At 39.9% G+C, this 16,098-nt stretch overlaps 1 protein-coding gene across 8 annotated transcripts in view; it reads left to right on the top strand.

The window, feature by feature from the left end:
- fat3a (FAT atypical cadherin 3a) overlaps positions 1-16,098 on the top strand; it is a 207,761-nt gene that overhangs the window by 79,738 nt on the left and 111,925 nt on the right. For all 8 annotated transcript variants that reach the window (XM_086034902.1, XM_086034900.1, XM_086034897.1 and 5 more), the window contains exon 3: positions 9,550-12,873. In XM_086034902.1, the coding sequence (XP_085891028.1) occupies positions 9,567-12,873 (3,307 nt within the window). In that variant the 5' untranslated portion in view covers positions 9,550-9,566. The remainder of the gene's footprint in view (positions 1-9,549; positions 12,874-16,098) is intronic.

The raw sequence follows: 16,098 nt of genomic DNA, 5'->3' as shown, positions 1-16,098 counted from the left end.
CATCCTTCACCAACTCTGTGATGTATGCCAGAAAAAAACACTACCAAAACATTAAACATTGATCTATTTTTTTATGTTGATCTTATTTTGTGGAAATACCCTTTTTCTGTATTTTTCACAATATAAGAGTTGTAGTATAAGCAGGTAGTCCCCATCAATATGTGATGTGATTTTGGAGGCCTAATTATCTTCTACCATGGAATTATTGAGCAGTAAATAGTAAACTATGAACAATTCAGAAAATTACATGAAATTGTAAAATACTTACGGTATATTTACAATTTATTATTAATATTTAAAATTCTTTTAAATCACTTCTGACTTTTTTTCCAGGGGGGAATTTTAGTGCTGACAACATTTTTTAATGCAGACCTATTATATAAGTGCCAACGAGAGCAACGGATGTGAAGATTAATCAGTATTAAAAGAGCAGATACAAGTATTTAAAAGAGGACTTTTGAAAGAGAGAATGGTGATGTTTTGGGTATGTGGCTGGCAGGGTGGCTCTTTAGATGAGTTGGTCACGGGGTTGTTGAATATTGTCAACCATTCTGCATTGACAGTGATCACAGAGTTCACCGCAGGTCACATGGTAATAAAAATGAATGGATCATCCTTTGACCTTTTGAATATGACTGGGAGGCAAAATGAAATCACAGAAATAATTCATGGGTCAGGGTTACCTGTGTGCTGCACCAGACTGAGTGAGCATCGGTTAATGAGAGCAGAATATCATTGAGTCCTAATTAATTATTCATCTGGTGACCGAGGGAATTAGAAATTACATGCATAGATTATACAAACTGAAACTTATTATTTCAGTAGTAATTATACAGTGGTTGATTTCATTTAATACATTTAAGTAGGTGAATCATCAAGAAACAAGTACACAAATTATAACCAAAAGTTCATTTTTATTTGTTTATTTATTTTATCAGTTCTTGTGTTCAAATATTGTACTTGCTCTTTTTGTCTTGGCATGAATGAGTGGATTGATCTACTGTATGTTGTTCCTCATGTTATGCTGTGTAACCATGATTGGCCCTGTGCATAACACATATCTGTAAACTGCAAACTGGTTGTGTTCCTCTGTGACATAAAGTGGCAAGTAATTGCATACGTAGGCGAAGGTTCCGCCTCTACATCCCCAATCATTCAATCACAAATCTAACATCAGTAATATTGACGTGGTAAAATACGTCTAAAATATTTCATTTTTGTAAAAAAAAACCCAAAAAAACGATTTACACTGTCCAAATAGCCGTCCACACAAGTTGCTAGGTGCAAGTTCCACCTACGTACATTCAACCAATCACAAATGTGAGAAGCAGCTGCGTTGCTATAAATAAATGAGAAAGTAGGTCCAAAGTCGACATCTGAACTTTTGCTAAACTTTTGTTTTCTGAATGATTCTTTTTTTTTTAACAGAAAAAGACATGTTTCACTGGATATGTATGCCAAAATCAACCAATGAATTAGAAAAAAAACTCTTGGTCAATGGAGCATTTGTGTTTTAGAAATTGACTGGCACATCTGTCGCAATCTGTCCCAATTTTGTACATTTGGGCCTCCCACCAGTCCCCGGAGCTAAGTTCTCACAGCCTGTGCTACTGCCGGCCCGAAAGTCTTCAACTCTGTACGGTGTGACAAAGCTACGTACGATATGAGAGGAGCTGAACAGAGCGACTGACTGGGCTGCTCTGTTAATTGCTCATCCATTACTCTGCCGGAGATTACGTATACACCAAGGACATAAACACTGGCGCTGGCATTCACAGCCTGCTGCCTAATGGAAATTTGTGTATGTGTGTGGGAGTTGCTCCCTGCGCCCCCATTTATTATATACAACCCGTTGTTTTTGCTGCTGTTTCTCCTGGGCTATTTTACATTAGATAAAAGCCATTGGTGTGTGCATGTTTCCCACTCTCAGTCAAACTGAAAAGGCTTTCTATCAAACCACAGTGAATAAAAAGCCATAAACAACACAGGGAAATACGGAATGCATGCTACTGTTGAGCTACACACCATTACCACTCTGATCAAATCAATTGAGGTTTACTTTTCAATAATATACATATAAATTCATCACGGTTTTAGTATTACACGTTGAAATTCAATTCAAGATGTTACCTGCAAGCTTCAAATTATGTGGTTTATGAGGTTCTAAGATGATTTTAAAATGGCCGTATTCATTGTTTTTCTTGATTTGGAAGCTTCTTGGGTTTCTTACCACCCTCTCAGTTTTACCTCCCTCACATGCAAGGAGATTAAACACTCCTGGCTGAGTGGCGAGAGACTTGATCCCTCACTGACTTCCCACAATTAGCACTGATTGTGTTCAATGTAGTGCCTAGCCAAGCTTGAAGCAGCTCTCCCACAAACTGAACTTGATCTTATTTTCACCTGCTTGCAGCAGCCTTTTGCTGAAAGACAAGAAACACAAAATGTGTTATTTTTACACCGGCCTTGCAAATGCTTGACTCTTTTTTTTTTTTTTTTTACACTGAAGGATTTTCCTGATTTGTTCAGTTTGCAAGCGCCGTGTTGTTCCTCGGCCTTGGGACACTGAATTATATGATTTTGTTTCAGAAACAGGGGCACTCTGATGTGGGTTCTTCTATTTGTTTCATTGAAAGTCAAACTAAAGCCAAGACAAGTGAAACTCATATGAGTTGAACAGGTGAGACACCTATTTCAACAGTTTGTCTCAGAGATGGTTCTTGATAAGGGAGTGAAACTGAACTTGTTTGGTGCCTGACCTATTTTCTGTTTGCTTTTTTTTCTGTGCACTCATTCTTTCTGTTTCGCTCGCTGTTTCTCTCTCACACAGAAGCAAAAACAAACATTTATGCACACACTGTCTCAAGCCAAATCAGTGTAGGATTAAAAAAAAAAGATTTTAATTGGACTTACTATGAGTCATCTGGGGATTTGCCATGCTAGATCCTTTGAAATGGTTGTGGGGGGGAAAGAATAACGGATTTTGAGTAATTGAGTTTTTCGTCGGCCCAATGGATGTCATTCAACTGATTGATGTGTTAAACAGAGATGACAGTCATGGTTTCAGGCAGTCTTGTGGGTGCAGTTTTCTGTATGGATGAGATAATACACAGTCCAATTTCTTGGTTTTGTTTGTTTTCTCCTCTAGCTTTCATGCTCTTCATTCCATCCACCAGTCTGATTTCTTGCACTCTTTCCAGATAGATTGGGCTTGGATTATCACAGTTGGAATACAAAGTAGACCATTTTTGAAATTCTGCAGCGAAAGATTTGGCAGTGAGATGGCCTAACTGACAATTTACTGTATGTGTTTTTTATGAAGCATGTTTTCCTTTTTTGTAGTGCTGGTGTACGGATGGTGGTGAAGCCTGAATCTCATTGCAGTCATGCATAAAAAATGACATGTTTTGAATGTAGACAGAGCATAGGTTAGATGTGTAGATTAATCTGTCCATCCTTCTGCTTGAACAAACACCTCTTCTGTCAATTATTTAAATTAGTTGGATTGTTTCTTTGTTACTAAAATATGAAAATGAAATGACAAATGAAGAAATACAGTAACTGTTTCTATTGAGATATATGTATACAGTTAAATAACTTTCATTGACAGAATGTACTAGGGATGTAATGGTTGGCTAAAATCACGATTCAGTTCAGTTTCTTGAAACTTCGGTTCAGTATATTTTCAGTACAAAAAAAATACATTTTTTAAAAATATGTTTATTTTGAAAAGATGACAAATAAAGGGTACATTTTTTAGAAAAAAGAAATAAAAACGAACCATTCGGGTGAGATTACACCATTTGGGTGAGATTGCACCAGAATAAAAAATGGCTCCTCATCTGTGCCCCCACTCTCCTACGCGTGCAACACTCAATAGCGTTCGTGTGAAGGCCCGAGCTAACAATAAAAACTGATCAGAAACGGAACGCGAATGGACCGAACCGACCATGCCGTGCCGAAAAGTATTAATACACCCACGTATACGTTACACCCCTAGAATCTACAGTAAAAGATAGAACATTTACGTCGCCGTTTTTGTTTTGTAAAATGCAGAGATGAGCACTTTACCCTTTTTTGTCGGTCCGTCCTCCGTCAATGACCTGGGTACCCTTCAGTCTTCATCCCTCCATCCTTATTCATAAAAATAATCGTCCTCGGAGCCATCTCGTCCCTTTAAAGCGCTTTTGTCCTTACATTCCGTCAGTCCATCCCCCCATTCCGCCATAAAAAAAGTGTCCGTGCACTCATAAACATTATTTAAAGCTCATTTGCTGGCTAATTTCCTAGGCACATGCCCATCTCTGGTAAGATGTCCTCATGCACTCCTCTTTGTCCAGTGGAGTACTGTCCCCTAAAAAGTAAAAACACAACTTTTCTTTTCTGTTTCTTTTTTTTTTTTAATCAACCATGAGTAATTTTGTATTTTTTATAGTAAAGTGTTGTATGAGATATCATCTTTATTTCCTTTATCTTATTCTATTGTTGACATTTAGCTAGTTTTATTCAGCCTGTAGTTTGTGGACGTCTGTCAGCAGCTAGTGAACTACTGCATGGTGTCACAATGCATCTGGCATTCACTGCATTACACAGCATGCCCTTGTTAGTATATCTGAGCCAGATCAATTTATTTAGCCGCTCCTGATCAAAATTGCTGATTTTTTTTTTTGGGGCGGGGGGGGGATATGGACAGAAAGTAAATTACGGTGATTTTAACGATTCAATAAAAATGGGCAAATTACCACCAATAAATCACTTCAATGCCTTTCTCTTATTGAGCACACCCAGACATTCACTTTTAGGAACATGGAAATGTAGACTTGTTATATATTTTTTTGTAATATAAATGTTGAGGATGCGGGACATCTGTTAAGCACCACTCTGTTTTGAGACTGGTGTTGACCAGCCGAGAGATCCCTGAGTTGCTCTGAATTTCATAAAAATGTTTCTGAAAAAGATAAGTCACTCTGCTTATGATTCTTTGATGATTCTTAGTTATATTACTGAAATGAAGATTTCTCACTTATCAACATTTGCATATATCTTGGTAGCAACCTCACATACTGCTTTTTTAGTAAACATCTTGAGCACCCACATCAGGGTTTACAGAAACAAGCAGAATTTTAACAAGCTGCTTGGAGCAGCTTTATAATAGTTTTGGATTTTTCATTAAATAGTTTTTACTTCATTATGAGTTTGTTTTTTAAGATTAGTTTTAATTTGATTTCAGATAGGGTTTGTTAGTTTTTACTAGTGTAAACAAGTCAACGCACTCACCATTATCCAATGTTTTTTTGCTCGGTCCCGGCAGCTATTAAAGGCTGGCTCTCTTGTTTACCTAGCATCAGTCCGGTCCCACATTGTGACATGCGAAATATGCCACATGTAAAGCTCATCTTGTGTTGGGTCTAACCAGTGACCATAGCACTAGGCTAGTAGGACATTTCCCATGATTCTTAGACAGAGAAGCATCAAGAGGTTCTAGTTTTTGGTATGACGAAAACACCTGGTAGCTATTAGATGCGGATGAAAATGAGAATGGGAACATGAACATTAAAGTAATTTAACTTTATGTTTACCTCTCGGTCCTACAGACCGCAATGATATTGTCCCACATTGTAATATTGGAAACGCTACGCTAGAAATAGCGCGCATTAGGCGCGTAGCACTACATTTCCCATGATACTTAGATGCGAAAGCAGGAAGTAGTTCTTGTTCCAGTATGACCAAAACAGATGCCTGCGAGTGATTAGATACGGATGAGTATGAGAATGCGAACATAATAGAAAGGAATTTGAACTAAAGATGACAAACTGAAAAAACAACATCCATCCATCCATACATAAGGCACTCCGGATTACAAGGCACACTGGTGATTTTTTTGAAAAATTAAAGGATTTTCAGTGCGAGTTATGATAAATACTGTTTTCACTGGGCCATGAATACCTTGCATAACTAAATAATATATCATTTCATTATTTAGTAATCAAAGCATTGATCCTTTTATCAACTTCAGATGAACTACTGAATTTGGATGAAAAATTCAATTGGAGCCTTTAGTGTTATAAAAAACATGACTGGCGGTAATTCTGTTGTGTGTAATTCTATTGTGTCACAATATCCTTACCAGGAATGAGAAACATGTCACCAAATGTTCACTCACCTGACTTCTGGAAAGGAAACAAGGAATTAACTCCCCCTCAGTGAAGGTGTGAAACTGAGAGGTTGTCTATCATTATATGTGCCCTATGATTGACTGGCTAGGCCAGTCCAGTGTTAGTCTTCTATTTTTCCCAAAAGTCTGCTGGAATAGGTCCCCACAACCCTGAAAAGGATAAGTGGTACTTATTTAAAAAAAAAACCAATGGACGGAAGGATGAATGAGTGGATGGAATGACAAATACTTTATAATTTTATTCATTACCGTAAAACAGTACCAGCATTGTTGTGTTTCTGGTTTGTAAACATACCCAAACATGGTGAGCAGTTAAAATTATTACTGATCAGATGTCGTTCAATCAAGTAACTGTGGGTAAAAGTGGGAGAAAAAAAACGCAAAACCTTTCTAGCCTACTTCTGTACGGGGCCCTTCACCCACTTTGTTAGCATGATAGCTTGTAACAAAGACATGATGAAATAGAGAAACCATTGTCAATGGATGGCTGTCTTTCTGATAACACATATGTGAGCAAGAGGTCTGTACCACCAGAAGCGACAGTAACTCTTCTAGGGTGTGGAGGCGGCTGGTTTCCACACACAATTCAAAACTAATTAGCCTGTGATGAAAAGCTAATGAGAGGGTGTTTAGGACTAACAGTAAGTGAGGCTTCTGAGTGGAGAGGATGTTTTTCTGTCGCCGTCCATGTGGTGTGTGTGTGTGTGTGGGGGGGTGTTTGTGCGTGTGCGTGTGGATGTGTGCACAGAGAATGTAGTGGGCTTTGGCTAGTGGGGTTTCCCTGTATAGAAACAACTGCCAATTATGTAATTAAGAGCTGCATATAGCCTAAATGTATCTGAATTGTGTGTGTGAGTGCCATTTTCTTAAGAAGCAATATTAATATCCATTTGTACAAAATAGTAACCAGCCATCCACCCATCATCTGAAACGCTTATCCTCAAAAGAGTCGTGGGCAAGCAGGAGCCTATCCCAGCTGTCTGTCAGGCAGTAGGCGGGGTACACCCTGAACTAGTTGCCAGAAAATCACAATGCGCACAAAGATGAACATCCATTCACAATCATAGACACACCTAGGGACAATTTAAAGTGTTCAATTAACCTAAGATCTTCACGAACAATCTTGTTACTGATCTCAACTTAAATATTTGAAGTGTACAGCAGAGCAGTATGTGGAGAACATGAGTTTGCTATCAAACTACTGCATGCTGCCCTCAAGCAAGCCCTTGGGGCAAAGATCCATGTATACAGTATGCGGGGGACGGGAATGAATTCGATGGCCATAAGTATGTGTGTGTAGCGGGAATACTTTGCCTGTGTGTGTTTATGGTTATTCAAAATATGGCTCTCTCTGGGGCAGCATAGTATCATAACAACTGAAAATAAACAGCAGGCTAAACTCATGCACATCTAACTTGAAGCAAACATTGGTGGCAGTGCAGGCTGTCGCTCCTCTCATGAGCATACGCCACATGTAAAATTTGTAATAAGCACCTTCAGGAAATGGTTGTTCTCAGAATTGCTTTTATAAACAATAATGACAGACTTCCGTTGTATTTCAGTGTAACATATTAGATCGGGTGTCCACCCAGTTACTGGGGTAACGTTTGATGGTGTGTAGAAACATGGATTCGTTGGCTACTCTTTACACGTGAACTCCAAGCAACCGATTTAAGAGTTGACCATGTATGAAGTATACTCAACTGTATTCGCATAAAGCCCCAATGTGCTGCATGTGTACCACTTTCTTCATCTATTACTTTCCCTCCACTTATTTTATGCTCTCCATTGTCACCGTTATCCAAATGATTAATGCAGGTGGCATAGAATGTGATGGAAGCAATGTTAACAGCTCATTTACAAACTGCTGAGGCAGTATCAGGAGCAACTTGGGTTTCACTATCTTCCTAAAAATAATGTGGCACGGTTATACAGAACGGTAAGTGGGGGTTGCAACCTTCAAGTTGAGAGACAACCAATCTGTTAGCTAAGCAGATGCACCCAAATATTGTGTTGTTTTGCCAAAGTTTGAAACAGTTCTGCTAAAAGCCTGAGGTTTTATGCACTTTTTTTTCATAATTTGAAACGATTCCCAAGTGTCTAAATAACATGTCTGTAGCATTCTATCTTCAGAATAATTTTTGTTGTGTTTTTTACACCTCTTAAATTTGGCTTGTTAATGTGTCCACCTTGGCATCCTGAGCAAGCCAAACCAGCTATTTTGTGTGTTGTTTGGGATGGGTTGGGGCATCATAGGGCTGCCTCACACTTTTATCTTTTTTTTTTTTTGAGCAAAGATGGACTGACCTAGTAAAACTGACTGACTGCTTTCAGACTCTTCCCACAGTAAAGTCCTCAAAATGCCTCTCTTCCCATTCCCAAATCCCACCTCCAATCAACCTCCTCGCTGACTGAAGTTGATATTCTGATGACAGTTTAGGGTCAGATGAAAATTGCAGGGTTCTTCATCTTCATTTCACTAGTGTGGATTCGAGGCTGACTTCACTGAATGATTTGAGTTGTATTTAAATGTTGGCTTCGGAGTCAGTTTGCATTGTTTCCACAGAGGTGGTTTCTGGCCTGGAAGACAAAACCAAACATTCAGAGTTCAAGACTTGCGCAAGACAATAAAATGTTGCTTTTGTAAAAGTGATGCATACACTATATGTAGCTAACAATTTTACATTTGTTCTTGGCAATAGGTCAAGCATGCTTCCTTTTCCCACCCATATCTGGATCCCTTGTGGTGGAAAGTGCCAAATCATCAAGATGCAGACCAGTGTGGCTCTCCTTTGACCACAACATGATATTTACTGGATCAGGCTTGTCTTCCAAAGACTAGCTTTGCACATATTTGTGGTTGCATTTTTTTTCTTTTAAAAAGGGAACATACTCTGAACACATTATTAACTTGACTCCTGGTTCAAAACCATATCCCATTGCCTGTGGAGTTATTACATGGTTTTGAGCCTGCAGTTTCGGCTTATTTCAGGAAAATGATTATGATAGGGTCATGATGAAGTAGCCCATCATTTAGTCCTCCGCAGTTATTTTCTTCAGTGTTTGTTTTGGTGATGTTACACTTATCTTGCTAGCCATATAATTATTTTGTTCCTTCTCAAACCACCTCTGGTTTTTAAGAAACTTGCAATTGATGGTCATTGTTTTGCAACCACAACAGGATGATGTCAGACCTCATTTTGGTTCCCCAAGAAACGTGCTGCACTCACTGTCTCCCTCTCCCCACATCCAATCAGTCTTGTGGTCAACTAGATAATTAGTCGCCCATGAGAGTAGAGAGTTCAAAGGTCAAATTATGGTTCCGTTTGTTGCAGTAAATCTCTCTCACTGTGATCTGTATTTTTCTCTTTCAGGATGGAGTGATGATGGGATGGATGTGAATATGGGCCAGTGGGCAGGCATGCGTGCCCCTCTGCTCGGCCTCATCTTGCTGCTGCTGTTCTTTCTCTTCAAAACACCACCCTGCTGCGGCCAGAACACCCAAGGGGCCCCTCAGAATACACCTCATTTTGGTTTCACTCATCCTGTGTACCATGCCACAGTCTATGAAAATTCAGCTGCTCGCACCTATGCCAACAGTAAAATTAAAATGGGAATCCACCTGGCACAGCGCTCCTGGGAGATTCGCTACAGGATCACATCAGGCGATGATGAGGGTTTTTTCAAAGCTGAAGAGTATGTACTAGGTGACTTCTGCTTCCTGCGCATAAGAACTAAAGGTGGCAATGCTGCCATCTTAAACAGAGAAATTCAGGACAACTATGTTTTGACAGTCAAAGCCTCGATTAAGGGAGATGCGCTACTGGAGACCTGGGCTAAAGTCAGCGTCCAAGTCTTGGATATGAATGACCTTCGACCGTTGTTTTCTCCCACCACTTACTCTGTGACTATAGCAGAAAGCACCCCTCTCAGGACTAGCATAGCACAAGTTACAGCTACCGATGCAGACATCGGCTCCAATGGGGAGTTTTACTATTTTTTCAAAGAAAAAAGGGAGCTTTTTGCAGTGCATCCAACGAGTGGTGTTGTGTCCCTCAGTGGAAAGCTCAATGTTGAGGAACAAAGCCGGTATGACTTAGAAATACTGGCAGTGGACCGAGGCATGAAGCTTTATGGAAATAACGGAGTCAGTAGCACGGCCAAACTCTTTGTCCATGTCGAGCGCGTAAATGAGAATGCACCCCTCATAAATGTGATCACCCACAACCCCTCTTGGCTTGATAAAAACCCAATATATGCCATAGTCACTGTTGAAGATCCAGATGAAGGTTTAAATGGTGAGGTAGACTCTGTGGTCATTGTTGGTGGAGACCTCTCTAATCAGTTTTACATAGAAAGAGCTAATGAAGTTGAGTTTGCCGTAAAGGCTTTTGAGACACTTAACTGGGAGACTTACCCACACGGCTGTAACCTCACATTGCAAGCTAAAGACAGAGGAAACCCACCCAAATTCTCTGCAGTCAAAGTTGTCCATGTCGTTAACATACAACCAATAGTGGATATTAAGTTTGAGCATGAGTTTTATGATGTTAATTTAAGTGAAATAGCACCGCCGGGTACAATTGTACGGGCTGTGAAAGTAACACCAGAGCCAGATGATGCAGAATATATGTTGACACCCTCAGCAGAGTCTACATTTTTTCAAATAAATAGTATGACAGGTGTCATCTCCACCACTCGCTGGTTTACCCAAGTGACTCAGAACGTCTTTAACCTGGAGATTTTGGAAATTGATAGTGAGCTCAAAGTTAAAATGCAGATTTCTATTGAGGATGCCAATGATAATACGCCAACATTTACTCAGTCCCTTTACAAGGCTTTTGTCAACGAGAGTGTACCTGTTGGGACCACTGTATTGACTGTTTCTGCAGTCGATGTGGATAAAGGAGAAAATGGATACATAACATACAGTATTTCCAGTCTTGTGACACTGCCATTCAAAATTAATCAGTTTTCTGGGGTCATCAGCACCACAAAAGAATTGGACTTTGAATCGTCTTCAGAGAGCTTTATGTTTGTAGTTAGAGCATCTGACTGGGGCTCACCTTATCGGCGAGAAAGTGAAGTAAATGTTACGATTCACCTGGTGAATACCAATGATAACCAGCCCTTGTTTGAGAAAGTAGCATGTCAGGGTGTGATCTCCAGGGACTTCCCAATGGATGAAGTGATTACCACCATGTCTGCAATTGATATAGATGAGTTAGATCTAGTAAAATATAAAATAATGTCAGGGAATGAATGGGGATACTTTGACTTGAACCCAGATTCAGGGGTCCTTGCATTGAGACGGCCCTTGGGTACAGCCAATCCAAAGAATGGTGTCTTCAATCTCAAAATAACTGCCACAGATGGTGAGAATTTTTCTAATCCTATGTTTGTTAACATTTCACTTGTTAATGGGAAATCTCCTCCCAAAGCTTTTAACTGCAAAGAAACAAGGGTAGCTCAAAAATTAGCAGAGAAATTACTCAAAAAGTCAAAAGCAAGTAACAAGCCCAAAATAGAAGAAGGTTTTATTGACCTTTTCTCTGTCAATCGGCAAATGCCCCAGTTTGAGAACTCTTTCCCTGCTGACATTTCTGTTGTAGAAGATCTAAAGGTGGGCTCAAGTGTTTTGCAGATAAATGCCTATGATGGGGATACTGGTTTTAATGGCCGGCTTCTTTACTCCATTGCAGATGGAAATACTGATAGCTGTTTTACAGTTGAAATGGAGACAGGTCTTATTCGTGTCTTTCTTCCCATGGATAGAGAAAGAAGAGATCGTTATCTCCTCAACATAACTATCTATGACCTTGGCCTGCCACAGAAAGCTGCTTGGCGGTTGCTTACTGTCTACATCATGGACGCTAATGATAATGCACCTCAATTTTTACAAGAAGGTGGCTATAGGATTGTCATACCTGAAAACACAGCTATAGGGACAGATGTCATTCAAGTGGAGGCCACTGACAAAGATCATGGACTCAATGGGGAAGTCCTATACTCTTTTTTGACAAGCACCACTCACTTCGGTATCAACTCCACAAATGGCATCGTATATGTTGCTGGGCAAATTGACAGGGAGTTTAGCTCTTCTTTTTATTTGAAGATTGAGGCTCGAGACAAGGCAGACAAAGGGAGACGGATGTTTTCTGTAACCTCATTAAAAGTCATACTTGAAGATGTAAATGACTGTCCGCCACTCTTTATCCCAAGTGTGTACAAAGCCAGGGCGCTAGAGGATCTCCCAGTTGGAACAGTTGTGGCCTGGTTAGAAACCCAAGACTTAGATCTAGGTTTGGGTGGCCAGGTCCGCTACTCTTTAGCCAATGACTACAATGGATGGTTTGAGATAGACAAAGTGAGTGGAGCTATTTGTCTGACCAAGGAGCTGGACTATGAGACACAGCAGTTCTACAACCTCACTGTTCGGGCCAAAGACAAAGGAAAACCAGTATCACTGCTCTCTGTCACCTTTGTGGAGGTAGAGGTCCTAGATGTTAATGAAAACCTCTATGCACCATACTTCTCCCAGTTTGCCTTATCAGGATTAATTCAAGAAAACGCACGTATTGGAACTACCCTTCTGCAAGTCAGCGCTAATGATGAGGATAATGGCAGAGATGGAGAAATCCAGTACTCTATTCGTGATGGGAGCGGCATCGGACGATTTGCCATTGATGAAGAAACTGGTAGGTTTTCTTTGAAATTGATATATTATAGCCATGCTTTCGATAGGATTGCCTTGATTTGTTGTTTTTTTTTACTTGTGATTGGGAAATCAATATGCAGAAGAAAAGAAACTCATTTGCTTAAGAAGCCAAGCTATTTCATTGTTTCAATTTTAAATAAAGTAAAACACAGTTTGAGTTCGTCAATGATGAATGTGAAACTTTCAATCAGAACGTTATTTATCTCTGTTCCTTTTTGGTGGAATATAAAGACTAAGGGCTGAATTTCCGTGCCCTGTGCAAGTCTTGCACAAGGTGTGGTCTAATTCTGCGCAGAGGCGGGCTAGACCATGTTTTGGCATTTCCAGTTTGGCACAGTTAAAAACTGGCATTTTGCCTCGTTGTGTGCGTGAACACAACCGACCTGCAACAGACCTCCATGGGTTGGCGAGGGAGATCACAGATCTGTGAAGTGGGAACTTGGAGATTGCCTTCCACACCGATCATTTGTGTATGTGTATTTGTGCATCCAACACCCCGCCGTTCCTCTCATGTGATTTGCCAGGAAGTTGATTATGAAAAATATATCAATGATATTATTAATAATGCGTTAAATTAATTGATTTCTACAATAATTCATAGGGTTTGATTCCTGCTGTTGTCATATTTACGAATGGAATAGGATGACATCCACCGCATGTGCAGAATCTGTCTGCCTGTGTCCCGATCAAAGTCACCCAAATGGTGTCAGACTATAGACTATAGTTAGATGTGGTTCCAGCAGGTGTACATTTAAACCATGTCAAACCACCAAATTGTCATTTTTAAATTGAATGAAAGAATAATAGTAAAACTCTCCTCTATTGGAGTGTACACCTGTATTGGTGTGCACACTTGCACACAAATACAATCATTGTGACATACCGAGAAACATTATTTAACTCGGTTTGCTTGTCCCTAGGTGACGAACAAGAGCACAGTGAAGGTTAGGATTTATTGCCCTTGTTAACCAAGCTGTAGCAGGCCTCGTAAATCTGCTCCAAGCTGCTGAGAAACTCTATAAATGCAATTACAACTTAAAACAAAAATTATCCTGCTCTACACACACATACTCTCACGTCAGCACATCTAATACAGCCAGCTCTGTAAAATACAATACTTTACGAATACAATCATTATCTAGTAATGTGGTGTGTTCATATGTGAGGAAAATGTTGCTCGCTGTCATTGATACACTTTTTATTGACATTGAGGGGATCGTACATCCACTGCTTCATGAATGTACATTTTGTGATGAACTGTTACATCACAGAGATACGCATAAGTAGGCCTCCGTCGAGTGAGTGTTAGGGTTAAGGTGACATTTGATTTGCACTTGGATACAGTCATAAGACGTGCTAGCTAATATATTTTTAAAGAAAGTCTTTTCACAAATTTCCACAATCTAAAAAATGGGTAAAATAGAATACAGAATGTTGCCAATTGAGACATACAGTATATATATAATATCTCATGTAATGATCTATAATTGAATTATTATTGCATCCATATTTCACTTCATCTGTTGACTCATAATATGACAAGGGCGTTAATGTATGTGTATCAACAATCCTACTTTGGGGTTGCACCTAACGCAAATAAGCATTTACAATGCACTGGTGCAGTAGAAACTGCATATCATGCTACATAACGATACTTAACTGTTTTTTGGGGGGGGGGTTTCTGCGAGTGGTAGTTTGTCAAAAGTCGGTAGTCGGAAATGATAACAGAAGCCCATTTAATATCATAGGTGCTCTGGCCTATAAGCGACTACTATTCTTAAGCGACTACGGGACAAAAAGGCGGATAGACGGATGGTGGAAGGCTATCCTGGCTGTAGGCGGTAGGCGATAAATGGACCGCACATTTTTAGTAAAATGCCCAGCTCTGTTAATATCTTGAATGTTCATATTTGCATATCAATACTATAACTATATATCACCCACCACGACCATGAATGTAATTGATAAATTCAGTTCGGCTTCTTATGGAGAAGACTTATTTGTATTGCATTCAGGATTTCGTGTTTTCCTTCTGCATGTTCAATCACATTGTGATGTTGACTCAACTGAAGTAATGAGGTGTAAGCAATTCCATGCTGGAGAAAGGAAAAACATAGTTTGTTGTTGGCAGATGTGTAATTAAGCTTATATAAGTGGCATAGAGGAGATATATGATGCATTGTTTCCATAATTTAAACTAGGAATACACAATGACTATTGGCTTTTGAGATTGCTCGTCCCTCACCGTCTGAAGTGTTGAGAGTTACATAAGCAGCTAAACATGTGACTGTATGTTGTCTCTGGCCTCTTTTTTTTTTTATGTCGTCTGATCCTGCTACATTAGTATGAAGCGCGATTGAAATGTTTTTTTCAATTAAGCTCCAACCTCAGAAAAAAAAAAAAGTTATCCTATGGGTTTGGAGAAGCAGGAAGTTCTTGGCAGAGCTGGGCATTTTAATAAAATTTCCCAGTCCGTTTATCGCATTCCACCTGCAGCCGGGTTACTCTTCTGCCATCCGTTTATCAATCTTTTTGTCAGGCCGGAACCAATAGTAACCGCCTATAGGCCGGTCCGCCTATCATTTTAAACAGGCTTCCGTTTGTGTTTCCGTCTACAAACTTCGGCCAACTTTCACAAAGGTAAAGCTCTCGATTTCCCGGTCGATCAATGCTCCTACCCTCACCTTATAGTCACGAGCTGTGGGTCATGAAAGAACAATATTGCGGATACAAGTGACCGAATGAGTTCAACTCTGCAGGCTGTCCCTTAGGGATTGGGTGAGAAACTCAGTCATCTGAGTGGGACTTAGAGTAGAGCCGCTGCTCCATTGCATTGAGTTTGACCCAATAAGAAATCCTATTCAGCTCCTCCATAGCTTGACCGAATAACATTTTGTTCAGCTTGTTGTCGTGTGTGTGTGTGTGTGTGTGTTAAAAAGGGCTCTAGACAAATACACAATCCTTTCCTCCAATGTTAACCTTTCCATGTCATTCTTCCACCCACTGTCAGTAGAACGTTCTTTACATCGAGACTCTTAATCACAGTGTCACCTCTCCTGTTTTAGGTGACAGAATGATAGAAAAGCGCGGGTGGTGAGGAACAGAATTCACGGCCTCTATTTCTACTGTAATTAATTTCTAACAGGGAGGGAGGGCTGCATCTTTGTCTCCCAACAAAACCAGCTTTGTGGAGAGGCTTGAATGT

This window comes from Filicampus tigris, chromosome 7 (assembly GCF_054856515.1).
Source record: "Filicampus tigris isolate MCC_2025a chromosome 7, RoL_Ftig_1.0, whole genome shotgun sequence".
NCBI classification, from domain to species: Eukaryota; Metazoa; Chordata; class Actinopteri; order Syngnathiformes; family Syngnathidae; genus Filicampus; species Filicampus tigris.
This window is presented reverse-complemented; position numbering and strand designations above follow the sequence as displayed.